At 34.0% G+C, this 18,484-nt stretch overlaps 2 protein-coding genes across 4 annotated transcripts in view; one reads left to right on the top strand and one right to left on the bottom strand.

The window, feature by feature from the left end:
• Nucleotides 1-18,484, top strand: part of Npat (nuclear protein, coactivator of histone transcription) — a 77,240-nt gene that overhangs the window by 43,411 nt on the left and 15,345 nt on the right. For all 3 annotated transcript variants that reach the window (XM_040285161.2, XM_005329070.4, XM_021728949.3), the window contains 3 exons: nt 3,244-3,304; nt 3,409-4,549; nt 5,819-18,484. The exon at nt 5,819-18,484 is cut by the window's right edge and continues 15,345 nt beyond it. In XM_040285161.2, coding sequence (XP_040141095.1) covers nt 3,244-3,304; nt 3,409-4,549; nt 5,819-5,896 — 1,280 coding nt within the window. In that variant the 3' untranslated portion in view covers nt 5,897-18,484. The remainder of the gene's footprint in view (nt 1-3,243; nt 3,305-3,408; nt 4,550-5,818) is intronic.
• Acat1 (acetyl-CoA acetyltransferase 1) overlaps nt 16,517-18,484 on the bottom strand; it is a 31,430-nt gene continuing 29,462 nt past the window's right edge. Inside the window, exons 11-12 of the mRNA XM_005329071.5 lie at nt 17,125-17,282; nt 16,517-16,726 (exon numbers count right to left, since the gene is read on the bottom strand). Of these exons, the coding sequence (XP_005329128.1) occupies nt 16,606-16,726; nt 17,125-17,282 (279 nt within the window). The 3' untranslated portion in view covers nt 16,517-16,605. The remainder of the gene's footprint in view (nt 16,727-17,124; nt 17,283-18,484) is intronic.

Below are 18,484 nucleotides of genomic sequence, written 5' to 3'. Positions count from 1 at the left end.
TTTGTAAATAATAATGACAAATGCCCATGTAGTGAACCTCTTCATAATATCCTAGCCTCATGGCTTTTTGATCCTTTCTATTCCTAATATTTTCTTCCATGTCTTACTAGGTTTATAAGATTGTTAAAGACCAATAACCTCTTACATCTCATTTCCACATAACCATCAAATTGATCTTCAGCCAGTCATATTTTGTGTTATTTGTCCTCACTTTCACTTGAATTTTCATCATCTTTCTAAATTTACCTAGACCCCACAGTCTTCCATAATAGTCAGTTTTGCCAGTACTCTTAAAACCTGCCTATGCACATTCTTCTCTATACCTACTGCCTACTCTGTAGTCCTTGATCTGTCCAGCCATCTCTGATTTTACACCTGGGCTTTTCAAAGAAGCATTGCCATTCCATACTACATAAAACTTTCTTACTTACCTGCTACGTAGCAATTATTTTAAATATCTACCTATCGGCTTTCTCTCCTATTCCCTTGTTTTTGTTTGTTTGTTTGTTCTGATGGTGGTGGTGGTGGTGCTGGGGATTAACTCAGGGCCTTCCACATGCTATGCAAGCACTTTACCAGTGAGCCACATCCCAGCCCCATTTCCCCTTTGATACTATTCCAGTCTTAATTGTTCTCAAATCTGTCTAATCCCTGGCTTTTCACTTTCCGGCTATGATTTCAACTTCCAATTATCAGTAAATTTCATTTCTGATTATCACTCCCCTTTAGTGTGTACCTTCTTTCAAAATCATCCATTCTATTCCCATCTTTCTTAAAAGAATAATGACCTTCTGTTTTTTCTAAGGTTAATAGTCTACTTGTTCTCTAGATTCTGTCTTCTGTTAAATATCTTTCAGCTATTTAACAAATTGAACCTAGATGCACTGTACCACTGGTGGGTTGAATTACATCTTCCACTCTTTCTTTGTTTTTTGTTTTTTTGTTTTGTTTTGTTTTGTTTTGTTTTGTTTTTTGTTTTACTTTGAGAGGAGGTTTCTCTAACTTGTTTAGGATGGCCTGGAACTTGGGATGCTCCTGCCTGAGTCTCCTAAGTAGCTGTAATTACACCTGTACCCAGCTCAATATTTTCTTTTTTGACTTCTTCCTTCTTTGACTGTAAATTTACTTAGTTTTATTGTCTTTTCTCATATTTCCGCTAAAACTGTCTAACACTGAAGTCACCAGTGCCTAAGATTGCCATGTACTTTGGTCTTTTTCCATTTTTACCTTACTTTGCTATAATTGTAAATAATAGTGGTGACTTCTGGAGTTATCACTCAATATAATGCTTTTCCCTTACTAATTTAATAAAACTTTTCAAATTCTAGATAAATCTCTCTTCAAATACCTCCATTGTCTACTTTTTCCCTTTGGTTAATGTTACCATTGATTCTTCATTTACGCTTCTTATTTATGTGAATTCCCATTTTTGTTTCAAAGATGTTCATCATCTCTTATCTGGAATAGAGACCTCTTACTAGAATTCTATTTCCACCTTTTTTTTTTTTTTTTTAGTTGTAGATGGACATAATACTTTTATTTTTATGTGGTGCTGAAGATGGAACCCAGAGCTTTACAAATGTGAGACAAGCACTCTACCATTGAGCCACAACCCCATCCCTCTATTCCATCTTTTACATCATTGCCAGATTAATCTTCTATACATAAATCTTTTTTTTTTTTTTTAGAATAGTCAATCGTATTTCTTGTTAATATTTATTTTTTAGTTTTAGGTGGATACAATATCTTTATTTTATTTTTATGTGGTGCTGAGGATCAAACCCAGTGCCTCACAAGTGCTAAGCGAACACTCTACCACTTGAGCCACAACCCTAGCTCCTTTTATACATAAATCTATTGGTGCATCTTTCCTATTTACATCTCTTGAAGGTTGTCTCTGAAATAACTTCTGCATAATGCACAAGGCTCATCATGATCTCATCTTTGTGACCCTTTTAATCATTTATATCTTCTTTCCCACATAAATTCTGAAACCTATAAATTAAAATATAGCTATTATGAGTGTGTGATTTGAGTGACACAGCTTGCAAACATGACAGTTATATGGGCAAAAATTTTTAAATAAGTATAACATATTGCTTTCTTTGAATAACTGGTTCCCCGCCCACACACACTGGTCATAGAGTCTCCTATATACATACAGCAATCATAATGTCTATTCTATTCTGCTGCCCTTCCTATCCCCCTCCCATCATTTCTCTGTATCCAATCTAATGTGACACACGTTTTTTTTTTTCCTCATCACAACATCATACATGTATTCTGTATAGCGATGAGAGTCTCCTTCCATCTTCTATGCAACTCCCTTTTTCCCTCTTTTTCCCTCCTACCTCTCTTCCCTATTTAGTGGTAGTCTTCTTCTCATGCTCTTCCTCTCTATCCCATTTTGAGTCACCCCCCCTTATATCAGAGAAGATATTCGGCATTTGTTTTTTAGGAATTGGCTAACTTCACTTAGCATAATCTGCTCTAATGCCATCCATTTCCCTGCAAATACCATGATCTTGTTATTTTTTTAGTGCTGAGTAATATTCCATTGTGTATAAATGCCACATTTTTTAATCCAGTTATTCTTTTAATAACTGTTTTGATCTAAGTTCATTTGGCCCTCCTTATCAGTGGGTTCAACGTCTGCAGTTTGAACCAACCACAGGTAGAGAGTTTTCAGTGGGGAAAAATTATATCTGAAAATGCAGGCTTTTATTATTCCTTAAATAATAAGCTATAATAACTCTTTATATGGCATTTACATTGTTATTAGAAGTAACGTAGAGATGATTTAAAGGATTGCCTAAGTTATAGACAATACTGTGCCATTTTATATAAGGAACTTGAGCATCTGCAGATTTTGGTATCCATCAGGGTCATAGAACCATTTCCCCACAGGTACTGGTAAACAAGTGTAGTACATTAAGTACTATATGGAGCATACATAGATCCAAAGACTGGGTTCATAATATTTGCCTGGAGTTGAAGCAAGTCATTTGCTCCATATCTAGATTTCCTCTTTAGAATTAGAATGGGTAAGTGGCCATTTTGTATATATTACAAAACTTATTTTTAAAAGCCAATATGAGAAAATATTTTATTTGTACATTAGCTATCATTTGGAACTTTTTCTCATGGTATATAATATTACTTGTTCCATCCTCATTCTGGGGAATATCTTGTTTCTCTCAAGAATAAACATTCTCTTTCTGATTAATTCATTTGTAATTCCAGGAAAACCGGGAAATAATTTGGCAGATTCATTAACTCATTCAGTTGGATGTCATGCACAAAGGTGAGGATAAAGTAGTTTTTATTATAGATTATCTGAATGCTCAAATTAAAATAGAATTTCATTAGGTTGCTAGAAATAATTTGGTTTTGTTTTTGTTTTGGTAGAATTGAAGTTTCTGACAAGAATACAGCCACAGAACTTGGGAAAAAATTGGAAGAAACCACAGTTCCCTTCTCAGTTGAGAGTGTAGTTCCAAGTAGCAAACCTTTTGAAAGCCACAGACGTGTGCTCTGTTTTGATAGTGCTGCTTCTCCTATGGCAAATACACAGGCCCCTAATCATAAGTTGGTATCCCAAGACAAAGAAAGGAATGAAACTTCCTTTCCTCATCGTGACTTACCCATTGTGTCCTCTACCTTAAAACCCCCTTCTAATAATGCTACCAAAAAAGAGAGAGAGAAAACTCCTATGCCCAAGATTTTATCTAAATCAGAAACTGCTGTTAGCCGGCATACCACCATAAGAGAAATTCAGTCAGAAAAGAAAGTTACACCAACAGAGATTGTACTTGAATCTTTCCATAAAGCAACAGCTAATAAGGAGAATGAATTATGCAGTGATGTAGAGAGGCAGAAAAATCTAGAAACATCAAAACTATCTGTTGGACAGCAAAATGGGAGTTTACGGAATGAGAAAACTATAGCTTCTTTGCAAGAATTGACCAAAAAACAAGCTACATCCACAAATAGTAAAAATGTCATTTCAGTGGGTACAGCTGTAAAGGATCTGAAACAAGAACAAACTAAATCTACCTGTTCCTTGATTACTGCAGAAATATTACAGGATGTTCAGTTGCACAGCCCAGTAAATAGGCTAGCTGATACTAGTGATTTGCCTGTACCCCGGACACCTGGCTCAGGAACAGGGGAAAAGCATAAAGAAGAACCTACAGATGGTATCAAAGCCCCCTCTAACAGGCGTTTTGGTGAAGACAGTAGCATACCCAAAGTAATGATCCCTCCTGTAACTCCAGACTTGCCTGCTTGCAGCCCTGCCAGTGAAACAGGCAGTGAGAACAGCGTAAACATGGCTGCCCACACACTAATGATTCTCTCTAGAGCAGCCATCTCTAGGACTACTTCTGCAACTCCTTTGAAAGATAACACACAACAATTTAGAACATCTTCGAGAAGCACCACAAAAAAGAGGAAAATTGAAGAATTAGATGAGCGTGAGCGAAATTCCCGTTCTTCTAGTAAAAATCTTACAAATTCATCAATACCAATGAAAAAGAAGAAAATTAAGGCAAGTTTGAAAGTTTTAATTTCAAAACCATACTTTTCCCTTCCTTCAGTACTAAGATTAGGTAATTTAACATTTTTTGCAACTACTACCTGACTATTGAGTCAGGACAATGTGGAGTCTTGACTGATAAAATACATTTATATAGTGGTTTTTCTTAGTCACTGTGGAACTCAGAAATTATAAAGATGAAACAGCATTTTTCAGAAAAATTAGTAAGGTGTTAAACTATAAATGTTTTCCTTGGGAAAAGCAAATGTTTCAGTCAGGTAGGACCCAAGTTTTTTCATGAGAATGACATAAGGCATGAAATATTGGGAAACTGCTATTATATGAAATTACCAAGTAAAACACCACTATGTTCATGTCATCTTTTCCATAACTCTTAAAGATGTTAATGTGGTGGAGCATTGGAAAAATTTATCTGTTTTTTTCTTGAACCATGGTTGTCTACAGGAAGATATTGCCAGATCATTAATCTTAATGAGTGAAATCTATTTGTTTTAAAATTGTTTAGCTATTTTTTTTTAGTAGCTGAGTTGAATAGAAAGAAAGTGATTAAAATGAAGTATAGCTTCAGGAAAAGAATCTTGGTTTACTATCCTACAAATCTGGATTTGAATCCTGTATCTGCTGTTAATAAATAGGCTTTTTTACTGACCATGTTTAAGTCCAGCTTCTCTGACTCTCAGCCTCATCCTTTTAACATGCTATTACCATATATATTATCTTGTGGTCTCAGAACATAAAATTTGAGTATATAAAGTACCTGGTATATATATATTCAGTATTTGGAATTTGTTACTCTTAGTATCTGTTAGAGCTTTCTGAGATTTTTTGTTTGACAGTTTTATAGAAAGCACATTCTATCTTGTCTCATTCAGCATTCAGACACTTAGAATTTGTTTATTGCCTTTTGCCGAAAACTAATGTTGAAGTATCATTAAAACATTTAATTAACTTTGGGTTTATAAAACTTGCCTCTGTTTCTCTTGTAGAAGTGTGTGTGTGTGTGTGTGTGTGTGTGTGTGTGTGTGTGTGTGTGTGTGTTTTGCTGGGGATTGAACCCAGAACCTTGTAATTGCAAGGCAAGCATTCTACCAACCGAGCCATATCCCCAGCCCCCTAAAATTCTAATAGGCTAAATAATTTTGGCAATTTCAGTAGTGTGTGGAAGAACCCAATATAATGTTTTAGATGACTTACTAAGAAAACTGACTTCATTTGAATTTATGTTTTCTTTTCTTTTTTTTTTTTTTTTTTTTTTGACAGAAAAAGAAGCTACCTTGTTCCTTTCCAGCAGGAATGGATGTGGACAAATTTTTATTATCATTGCATTATGATGAGTAAACATCCCAAAAATGTAAGAACTAAAGTAGCTGTTTAAAACTTGTATCCCTTAAACTCTGAGTGTAGGGAATGGGATATTGACAGAATCTGAAAGCATGACCTGCACTTTTATTGTACTGAAATTTCACTTTATATCTAAATTATGCTGTTTTTGAAACAGCTTTCTAGTTTGTAAATAGACTTCCTTGGTATATTTTTATTTTAGAAAAAAAATTTGCAGAAATGTAAGTAAAGCCAATCTGCAAAACTGTATAGCTTTGACTGTTGCATATTGTAAATATTATGTAAATCTTGTTAAAATAGCCTAATGTTCTTACACTGTGTTTTTGACTTCTTATGATCCCTCACTGAGGCTTATTCATCTGGAATAGTTTCTTATTTCTTTTGGAGGAAATGATGCTTATTCTTATAAATTGCCTTCATTAATTGTTCAACAGGACATAGCCACTCAGCACATAAAATGATAAGCACCTCAACTGGTAGTAAAGTATCTAATCAAAAATCAATAGTTTGATGGATTTTTTTTTCTATAGTCAGTACTTTACCACCCCTTATCATTATTGCAGTTAAAACTATATTACCAAGATTTTATACTTTTTTTCTTCAAGTCATTCTGTTCTCTTTGTTTTAAAGAGAGAATTTTGAAAACCATTTATTAGGTGTTCTGATCTTTCATTTATAACTTCTAAGATCTTTTTCAGAACATTATAAGTGGTTACACTATTGAGCCATAAAAAGTTGAGTTTTGTAGTAGTTGAGATTTCTTGGCATATATAAACTTTTCCCCTACGCACTGGGGATATAAAGAATTGCACTAATTCATGTAATTCTCCACATACTAGTGACCAATGCACATTTTAATTTAAATCTTGTATTCTATGTTAAAGTTTGTGTGGAGGTTTATCTTCTGGTGTCCTTTTAGAAAGTCATACCCATCATAAGATGTAAAAAGAGAAATCATAGTTTTATATTTTAATTTAGTTTCTCCCAAAATGGGGTGTGTCAAATAACTATATCTATACTGAGATATAGTGCATTGTCTGTGTGTTCCTTATAAAATATTATAAAGAGTTACTCTCAAAAGGTCCTTAAGGAGAGTGAGAGAGGTGCCTTCTCTGTTTTGGACTTACACAACAGTCAAGTTGAAGAACTGGTTTAAACTTTTAAGTGATAACAGAACTTATAAATACCTAACCAACTGTGCCTAGATATTAAAGTATGTTCTTTTAAGTGCTTTCTGTTTAATTATCAGTGTATTAGGATTTCTTTCCTACAGGTGTATATTTTGTTAAAAAGTCACTTTACTCAACCATTTTTTTGTACTGGACCTTTAAAAAATAAATCCATCTTACTCTAACATAATAGTTTTCAATGTAGAAATCATGTCTTAATTTTGCTGGACTTTAATGCAGAAATTTGTTTTGTAACAAATTTTTATGATAACAATGGTTTATTCCTAAAGAAGAAATATCATACAGTTAATGTTTATCTAACTCAACTTGATACTGTACTACAGTTAGGTTTAAATAAATAATTTCATTAACTTCACAAGTTTGAATTACTTTGACAGTCCTTTTTAGAGTTCTATTGGCAGTCCTAGTTAGAAACTTTAAGTTTTTTGCAAGTCAGTTCATTCTCGCTTATTCTTTTTGAGGAATTTATATAATGCTGGAAATTACAGATTTTTTTCTCATTTAACTAATATTTATATGTGCTAGGTACTGAAAATTCATATGCGAATAAGATAACTTTCTTCAATCTTTTAGTTAACTACCCAGGAGCCACTAGATATAGTCCAAAGACAACTTAAACATTTTTATGTTTAAGAGCTAAAGCATGATGTTCATTTTACCTTTAAAAGTCTAAATATTCTTGACTTTTAATCTTGTATCTGGTAACCTGTTTTAAGAGTCAGATGCCCAGAGACTGATTTTCAAAATTTAAGTATGGCACAAATGGCAATGTGTGGCTATTTTTACAACTACCTATAAGGATCCAGTTGGCAAATTGGACAATTCTTAATTGTTAATATAATCAGTGTGTGCAAAGTCTGAGAATTCTTGTAATAGGACTATTTTATTATTCTGGTCCTGAACATTGTTAGAGCCTTATAATATTGTGAAACTGCACATGAAAAATTAAACCTCAGCATTCAGGCAAAAGTTAGATATCGATATCATGACTATTAGGGAAATAAAGATTGGTGTTTTAATAAGGAATAATTTCAAAAGCATATTAGTATATATGCTTCATTTATTCTTTACCAAGCCACTGTCTTACAGGCACAGGCCTACCTTCTTGAAGTTATGTATCAAGTTTGACTTTATTATTATTATGCTTCCTTTTTATTAATATTCATTATCACTGCAGTATACGCTAGTCGTCTTTTTTTTAGAAAATTTTCACTATGTTGAACATATATTATAAACATAACTTCCTAATATGTTTTAAAGGATTTTCTAGTTTTTCAAAAACAACAATGGGCCTTTTCTCTTTTTTTTTTTTGTTTTTTTGGTGGTTCTGGGGATGGAACTCGGGACCTCATGCATTTAAGAAACATTTTAGAGAGTATAATTACCCAATCAAAAAGTGTATTTTTGAGGAATATTAACACATTTTGCCAAATTCTATCCCTAAACTTTATATCAGTTGATATTCCTGCCAGAAAATTGTTATCTCTTCCACAGCATATGTTTGTTCCTTGTCAGAGGTATATTCGAGGCTTTTATTTTCTTTAATTTGTTAAAATTAGGAGGTAGTTTCTAATCCACATATATTGTTTGGTTACCTAGCGTGAAAAAAGAATCAAAGTTGTTGATGGACCATATTTTATTTACTTGTATGTGGTGCTGAGAATCAAACCCAACACCTCACGAATGCCAGGCAAATGCACTACCACTGAGCCACAACCCCAGCCCCACCCCTAAATAATTTAACCACTTAGTGTAATATGTTAAAATAACATTTCCCTTTCTGTAATCATTTACTTATAATGTCTTTATCGTATAGTGATTCACAATCTCTTATTTACAATTCTAAATCCAAAAGGTTTCTGACAACCAATTTTTTTCCCCTTAACATCAGAACTCATTATGGCAAATTACATGGCAAAACTTAACCTGAAATGACATGAAACTAATCTTTATTTCTTTTGGTATGAGTTTTTATATTTTACTATAAAAATGGTAGTGTGTTTAATTAGAATGCTATTCTAGCCTTAAATGGAGCATGTGATTACATACATTGAGTTACTATTTAGTAATAAATTCTGAATTATGAAATCCAGCTAAGTCTACAGATTTATGATCAAGGGACTGGGGTTGTGGCTCAGTGGTAGAGCGCTTGCCTAGCACGTGCAAGGCCCTGGGTTCTATCCTCAGCACCACATAAAAATAACTAAATAAAAGATATTGTATCCAACTACAACAAAACAAATATTAAAAAATAAGAGATTTATGATTAAGAATTTTGAAAGCATATTAAATTTATACACAGATACATATATACTTTAATGTATAGAGTATTTTATGTCATTATATTGATTGGTTGACATAAAATACTTCGGCAATCCAAAGACTGCTTTTTGATTGAATCATTATAGTATTTTAATCCATTATTACTATTTTTGTTTTTTTCAAATATTGACTTTTCTACTTCCAAATTAACTTTTTTGTTGTTGCTGCTTTTAGACACACATGATAGTAGGGTGTATTTTGACATATTATATATACATAGGGCACAACCCATTACTTTTTTTTGTTTGTTTTTGTTGTTGATGGACCTTTACCTTTTTTATTTATTTTTATGTGGTGCTAAGAATCGAACCCAGTGCCTCATACATGCTAGGCAAGTGCTCTACCACTGAGCCACAACCCCAGCCCAACCCATTACAGTTTTGATCCCCATTATTAAACATGATGTGTAGTTAGTTACACTAGTTATGTAAGCATAGGAAAAGTGTGTGAGCATAGGAAAAGCATGTCTGATTCATTCCACTGTCTTTCCTATTCCCATCTCTCCTCCAAATTAACTTCAGGATCACTTGTATTAATTTAAATTAAAATTCTACTGGAATATTGATTTTAGAAGTATATTAATATTTCTGGGCAGGGTGTCATGGTAAATGTAATCCCAGTGTCTGAATAGAGGTAGAAGGATCACAGATTCAAAGCCACCCTCAGCAGCTTAGCAAGAGCTTCTCAAAATAAAAAATAAAAGGCTGGGGATGTGACGTAGTGGTTAAGTGCCCCGGGGTTCAATCCATGGTACCCCCCAAAAAAGTACATTAATGTTGTAAGTTAATTGATACTGAAAGAAGCAAATGGCAAGTTATTGTGGTAAGTATCATTAAAGTTTTTTAGTTATCCTGTCCACATAAATTTTTAGGTAAAGTGGTTGTTTCTTGTTAGCTGCTACTTGTAGAGAAGCTCTTCATTCCACAACCATTTTAAACTGGTAATAGCAATTATGTAAGGATGTTATTCCTTTATTAATGTAAATTTTTTAAAATATTTATTCTTAGGTGGACATAATATCTTTATTTTACATTTATGTGGTGCTGAGGATCGAACCCAGTGCCTTGTGCATGCTTCACAAGCACTCTACCACTGAGCCACAACCCCAGCCCCTAATGTAAACTTTTAACAGGGGCATAACATGTAAACAGAAAAGTACACAAACTATTAAGTTCATACTCTTTAATGAATTTCTGAAGGTAAACACACATAATCACCAGATCAAGACTGGAACTTTAGCCATTGTGGCGTACACCTGAATCCCAGCTATGCAGGAAGTTAAAGCAGGAAAATTATAAATTCAAGCCACGCCTGGCATTTTGGTGAGACTCTTAAATATATAAGTGAATTCTTCCAGTGTATATTTTTAATAATTATTCATGTTTTGTAGAATTCATTCTCAATGCTGTATATATATTTTCGATGTGGTAAATCACAATCCATTTTTATAGATGATAAACATTGAATTATTTCTTGGCATATTATGAATAGAACTGCTATCAATATTCTTGCACATGTTTGGGGGGGATATATTTTCAGCTAGACATAAACTTAGAGTGGGATGCTAAGTCACAGTTGTATTTTCCAAAGTTATTCAAATTTTTCCATTTTCTAAAGTAATTGTTCTACTGTATTCAACAGTGTAAAGAGTTTCACTTACTCCACAATATTGCCAGTGCTTAATATTTTCATTTTAGCCATTTTGGTGGAACTTTGTTTTTTCTGCCTAATCAACGTTTTTTTCCAATACTTATTGATTTATAGGCTGTCCATGTCCTATTACTCTTTGTTGTATTGGTTGTCTGCCATTTTCTTAGTGATTTGTAGGTGTTCTATAATCTAGATAGAAGTTCTTTATCAAATATCTGAGTATTTTCCATGTTTTTCTTATAAAAACTTTTTAGGTGGGTGGGTACTGAGGATTGAACTTGGGGGTACTCGACTACTGAGCCACATCCCCAATCTATTTTGTATTTTATTTAGAGACATTTTGAGTTGCTTAATGCTTCCCTTTTGCTGAGGCCAACTTTGAACTTGCGATCCTGCTGTCTTAGCCTCCTGAGCTGCTGGAATTACAGGCATGAGCCACCATACCCAGCTCTAAAATCATTTATTCTCATATTTTGATTGGTTATCCATCTGGAATTAATTTTCCATGTGAATATCCAGTTTAACCCAGCACCCTTTATTAAAAATACTATCCCAACAACTGCATTGTCCTTTTCCTCTGTCATCGTTGGTAAACTGTTTATGTGTTATGTTTCTGAACCCCAAATTATTCCATTGGTCTTTTCTTATAAGTTTTGCCTATAACAGACTGTCTTAATTACTACAGGAAACGTTTCCTGTGTTATGTTCCAGTTTCCATTTATATAACTAAGTGAACTCTGTTAGCACTCATGGGTTTTCTAGTGCTTCTTTATTTATTCAGGACCTATCTTCTGTAAATTATTTTCCAATTTTATTTCTTACTGCACTATTAGCATTGCCAGTACAATTAATAATGATCAAATTAGGCTTCATTGTCTTGTTCTTTGTTTTGTTTTATTTTATTTATTTATTCATTCTACTAACAGGATTGAACCCAGGGACACTTAATCACTGAGTAACATCCCCAGCCCTTATATATATATATATATTTTTTTTTATTTTATTTTGAGACAGGGTCTTGTTTAGGGTCTCGCTAAATTGCTGAAGCTGGATTTGAACTTGCAGTCCTCCTGCCTAAGCCTTCCAAGCTGCTAGGATTAAGATGTATACCACTATGCCCAACTTGTTCCTTATTTTAATGGGAATGTTAAGTGTAATGTTGACTTTCATTTGTAGTATTTTGTTTTGTTTTCTTTTGCAGTATTGGGAATGGAACCCAAGGTTTGAACATGGTGGTCACAGTTTGTAGTATTTTTAATAAATTACATCAAGAGTATGTGTTGAGCTTAATTAGGTGCTTTTCTAATGTCAATTAAAATGTTTGCATTAAGCCTATGAATTTATTCGTACATTAATCCTAATATTATATACTTGGTGATCTTAGTGAATGATTCTTGAACTAAATTTGATTTGTGGACACTTGTTTAAATGTTTGCTTTTAATGAGATTGGTTTAAAACTGATACTAATTTTTAAATGATTTTGAAATTTTTCCTTCTCTTATAGTTTATCTATATGGGGATCATAAATAGAACCTGTCTTAAGGTTGGTGTGAAGTCTAAATAAGACTATATGTAAAACTATTTAGATCAATGCTTAGAACATAAAAAACACTTTTTTGTGGAGGTTGGGATTCAATGGGGTTTGAACTCAGAGGTGATCTACCACTTACCACTGAGCTGTATCTCTATCCCATTTTAAGTTGCTGAGGCTGGTCTTGAACTTAAGATCCTCTTGCCTTGGCCTCCCTAATTGTTGAGATGACAGACGTGTGCCACCCTCCCCAGCCTAAAGAGCACTTTTAAAGAATTAGCTGCTAGGGGCTGGGGTTGTAGCTCAGTGATAAAGCACTTGCATAGCATGTGTGAGGCACTGGGTTTGATTTCAACACCACATACAAATAAATAAAAATAAAGGTCCATTGGCAACTGAAAAAAAAAAGAATTAGCTGCTAAAGATGAGAGAGAGTGTGTGTGTTTTAACAGCATTACTGCACTATTAGCATTGCCAGTACAATTAATTGAACCCAGGGCACTTTACCACTGAGCTACATCCCCAGCTCTTTTTATTTTTTTATTTTGAGACAGGATATGACTACATTGCTACGGCTGTCCTCAAACTTGCAATCCTCCTGCCTCAGCTTCCCAAGTAGCTAGGATTACAGACATGCACAAATATGCCCAGCTAGTTGTATCCTTGTTGATTAATTTCTTCTTTATCCTTTGTGCTTCCTGTTTTTATCAGTGTACTTTTTGCATGTTTACTTGTTAAACTACATAAAGTTATCTTTTTTAACCATGTAAACATTTAACATTACGACTTTACTTCTGATTTCAACTTTCAACATCAAATCTGGAAGGTGGGGTAAGTAGTATAATTTTTTAAAAAAATTTTTTTTTTTTTACTTAGAATTGGTTATTATGCTCTCTGGTATAAAAATTGTATTACTATAATTAAAGGATGGTTTGTGTGTGTGTTGCTGGAGATTGAACCCACTGAGCTATATCCCAAGCCTAGGTTAAAATCTGTATAAATGTTATATAGGTGCTTACCATAATGTGTGTAAGTGTTCTCAAAGGCCCATGTTCACCAGCCTGTGGCCTACTGGGAGGTGATGGAACCTTTAGGAGATGGGACCTAATACTAGGAAGTTAGGTCACTGGAGGAATGCCCTTAAAAGGAATTTAGCCCCTTTGTCTTCCTCTGTTTGCTTCCCAGCCTCCCTTAGGTGAAGAGGGTTCTCCACCATGCACTCCCTGATCATGTTTCACTGCCTTGACATATAGGCCCAAAGCAACAGGGCCAATTGATCATGTGCTAGAACCTTCAAAGCTGAGCCAAAGTAAACTTTTCTTTTTTATGTAAATTATTTTGTTAGAGAAATGGAAAGCTGACAGTGCTTAAAAGTATTCTGTTTATAAAGGTGCAAAATTGAATGCTTACTTAATCTTATTATTTAGACAATATCTTATTTTGCCTTTAACACTTTTTTATAAATATTTAATTTCCCATTATAATTACCCTACCATTTTTTCTGCTTTCATTATTTTGGTGTTGTTATTACTCCTAATCTATATCCATCATAACTTCATTTTGAACAAACCTTATATAAAATAGTTTTTCATATTTTAACAAATTTTGCCTTCACTTCTGATTGGTAATATATGGTACTCTTTTTACTATATAATTGAATATTTTTATCTTTTCTGGAGTAACTTAAGGGGTAGGCCTTGTTTGTACTGGTGTTTTTATTCAGCAGGTGTATATTTTTCCCATATTTCATCACTGTCTCCTCCTTTTTCCCAGCAGTCCTAAATTCATAATTGTTCTTTCCATGAGCTAGTCTAAACCTTTGTCATTTTGACAAGAAACATCAGATTGCTCTGTTTTCTAAGCTTTTACATTGCTGTTACTTTCTACTATCTTATCACTTCATTCCATTAAACACATACATATAGACTGGGGGTGTGGCTTAGTGGTAGAGTACATGCTTAGCATGCATAAGCCATAAGTTTGACTCTCGGCACTTCCCCCACAAAATAACAGTGTAGGTGATAGTCATTTGTCTCATGGCATTTAACATAAGAGAAATAAGAAGGCTGTTTTTCTACTTTATTTTCCTTTTCTCAGTATTGGGGACTGAGCCTAGGGGCACTCTACCACTGACCTTTTTATTTTTTAAGATAGGTGGACCTCAAACTTGGAATCCTTGTGTCTCGGGCATGTGCCACACACAGGCATGTGATCAGCTTTTCCATACATTTTGAAGAATTTCTTTTTTATGTTCAAAATCATAGTATGATTCTCCACTAAATAATTTTGCAGATGAAACATACCCTTAAGTTTGTTCTGTTTGTTTTCTATTATGTTCAATTATTGTATCAGCATCCCATTTATTTTAAGAAACAACATTTACTTAATGGCTCTATATTTTTCTCTCTTCCTCTCCAGTTTTTCCCAGTGGATGCAGTTGTGTGTTCTGCTTTTCTGGTTTTTCTAAGTTCAGGCAAATACTTATTGAGTATATTGAAAGGTGATTCAAATAAAACATGGCAAGATATGGGCTTTGGAGCCAGACACAATTGGATTTGAACCCTTGCTCTGTACTTTCCAAGCTGTTTGGCCTTGGAATTTAGCCATTCCATCCCTGCATTTGTGGGCAAGGATAACAGTACCTACCTTATAGTTTTTTGTGAGGATTAAAGGAATTAGCAGAAATAAAATCTTAAACATAGTACTTAGCACATAAAGAGCCTCAAAAGTTAATTGTGGCACTGGGGCTGTAGCCAAGTGGCAGAGCACTTGCCTAGTGTGTGTGAGGCACTGGGTTCAGTCCTTAGAACTACATAAAAATAAAAGCAATTCTCTCCATCTACATATAGAAAAATTAAAGAGTTAATTGTGGTTACTCTATAGATGATTTTGAAATGTTCTTCCTCTGAATCTTTTTTTAATATGAAAAAGTTTATTAGCTTGATTTTCTGCAAATGTTATTATTCTTAATATGATAGTTTGTATCTTAAGAATAGTTTTTCCCCATATAACATCTTTTTGTCCCTTCAAAAATAAGAATTCACAAGAATAATTTGCTAACAGATATTGTCTATAGAGACCTTTGCTGAACTCTCCTTCCCCACTGAATGGGAATTTCTCCTCTTCAAAGCTATAGTTGGAAGTCGATGTGCTTAGGGCATGCCTACCATGTTTGTTTTGCTTTGTTTTGTTTCCCCTCCAGGTAAAATGCAATTCATGATACTCATGCTATGATCTATCTTGCTTAAGAACATGCATTGTGGGGCGGGGGGTGTGGCTCAAGCGGTATCCCGCTTGCCTGGCATGTGTGCGGCCCTGGTTTGACCCTCAGCACCACATACAAAGACGCCTCCCCCGAAAACTAAAAATATTAAAAAAAAAAAAATGCATTGTGGCAGATTAGAAGTGGCACTCTCTTCCCTTCTTTATAAATCTGTTCAGCAAACTCATTTCCGCCTTTTTTCTCACTCTTATGTTACTGTCATAATTCAGAAGCTAAACCCAGGATCTTCTCAGATAGATCTTATGTATCCCCAGCCCTGAATGCTGATTATAAAAATCTGCCCCAACTCTAGACTTCAGCAAGCGGGCTTCTCTTTTGTTTTTAGTACTACTATGCATGCTATTATCTGTAGGTTTGCCCAGAATAGTCAGCTCTCACTTTGAAGTTTGCTAAATTTAAATTATCTACAAATAACATTCAGTTGACCTAAGTGGAGGCTTCTAGCAACTTATATAAATCCCTAGCAATTATACACTTCAGATACTAGAGATAATAATATAGAAACGTGATGACTTTTTTTAAGATTACCACAATTGAAGTATTATTATTTATTATTTCAAAAGTTTTCGGGGTGTGATTATGTTTCGTATTTCCTAGAAAAAAAAATAAAATAGAAAAGAATAAAAAATGAAATAGCATATTTTCAGTATAAGCTGACCCATCGAAGTTGCACTAATTTCAGCAGGCTTTCCGGTGACACAGGGTGTCTGCTTTAACAGCAGAGGATGTCTACAACTTCTGAATCAGCATGGCAGAAGCACCTCCTCCTCCATTGCAGATACTGGCAAGACCATATTCTCCTTGCTTCAAGGCATGAGCCAAATGAACAACAATCCTGGCTCCAGACATCCTAGGATTAAAAAATCATTTGATTCTTTAATGAAGAACAGAGTTTATGACTAAACAAAAAATATTTCTATTCAAAAACCTTATTAGCTACTACTTATAGCTGAATTCATTACTTTTCTTAAATTTAGGAGATTTGTTACAAAAAGGGTGTCATCTCCTCTAAAAGCCTGAATATAGACATTCATCTTTAGTTTCTTTAGCATGAAATACTCTTGTGTCATATCTGTTGTTACTGATCTGTTTTCACTGTTGGATACTCTCTCAGGAATGGTGTTTGTCTTATGAAGGATGGATTTCCCGGGAGGAAAATTGTTCAACCAACAGCAATAGGAATTATGAAGTAGCTGAAGTTTGTACAGCCAGATATTAACCTGGGTAAAGTTTTAATATTTTACTTACCCAATAGGATGTCCCAAAGAAACAGCTCCTCCATTGATATTCACTTTTTGGGGATCAATCTCCAGCATTTTAATGTTTGCTAGTACAACCAGACTAAAGGCTTCATTTACTTCCCACATTGTAATGTCTTCTTTTTTCAGTCCTGCATCTTTAAGAACCTAAAAATTTTTAATAGAAAGATGTTCAGATAATTAGCAGTGAAAACTTATTTTCATTGTTTTCTTGAGATTTTATAATTTTGGTTCTTATTTTCCTTTGATGTAAGTTATTTAAATATGAAGATTTTTAATTTTGAAAAGAATCCTTTTAATTTTGAATTTTTTAATTTTTTCATCTAAGTGCAGTAAAATCAAAGAATCTTGTTTGCATTATCTTATGTCTACTTTGGGGACACAGAGAAAATTTGATTTTCTTCAACATCTCACAAATGCTTAAAAAGGTTTATTCATTTTTTATTAATAAAAAATGTTTATATATTCTTAAAATTTATCTTACTCATTATATATTCTTGGTCTGTCAAATGAAGCATAATACTTTGTATTACTATGGCATATTTATTTTTCCTGGGTTATATGAGACCTAGGTATTTATGTTTTGTAAAGCCTTACATCATATGGTCCTGCTATGTTCATCCTTCAGCATGTAGGAAGGCATTTTTCTGATTATTCTCTTGTTAAGAAATGTACCATTATGCTTTTTAATCTGATGTATTCCCTTTCAGAAGTTGTAATCTTCCTTTCTAAGATCTGCCACTTCTGGTCAGACTCATCATTCTACCTACTACTGTTTCAGATCCTTTTCTATTCTTACTCCTTCTAATTTCTACTTCCTTGCTGCTTTTTTTTTTTTTTTTTTTTTTTTTTTTTTTGTGCCACAGATTGAACCCAGGGGCACTTACCACTGGGCCACATCTTTAGCCCTTATTTTTTTTTTTTTATTTAGAGACAGGGTCTTGCTAAGTTGCTGAGGCTGGCCTCAAATTTGTGATCCTCCTGCCTTGGCCTCCTGACCACTGGAGTTACAGGTATGTGTCACCATGCGCAGCTCTGCTTCCTTTTTTTTTTTTTTTTTTCCCCTGGGTGCTGTTCTCAGAAGTGCACTTTCAAGGTGAGTCCCTCTAGGAAGGGAATATTTGTTGGAGGCTTCTGAGATCTCTGAATCCCTAATAGTTCTCAGAACTCATTGTTTGCTTATGACCCCTTAGTACTTTTCCACAGGGGCTTGATGATTTCTGCTTTGATAGCATGTACAATTTGAAATATGTTTTTTGTATCTAGTTTTATTCTTTCAGTCCTGATACCAGTAGTTTCCTTTCAAGATGAAGACACCTCCTTCTGGGAGTGACTGTTTGCTTTGAATT

Source organism: Ictidomys tridecemlineatus, chromosome 4, assembly GCF_052094955.1.
Source record: "Ictidomys tridecemlineatus isolate mIctTri1 chromosome 4, mIctTri1.hap1, whole genome shotgun sequence".
Taxonomy (NCBI): domain Eukaryota; kingdom Metazoa; phylum Chordata; class Mammalia; order Rodentia; family Sciuridae; genus Ictidomys; species Ictidomys tridecemlineatus.
Note: the sequence above shows the minus strand (reverse complement) of the source record. Positions and strands in the feature narration are given on the sequence as shown.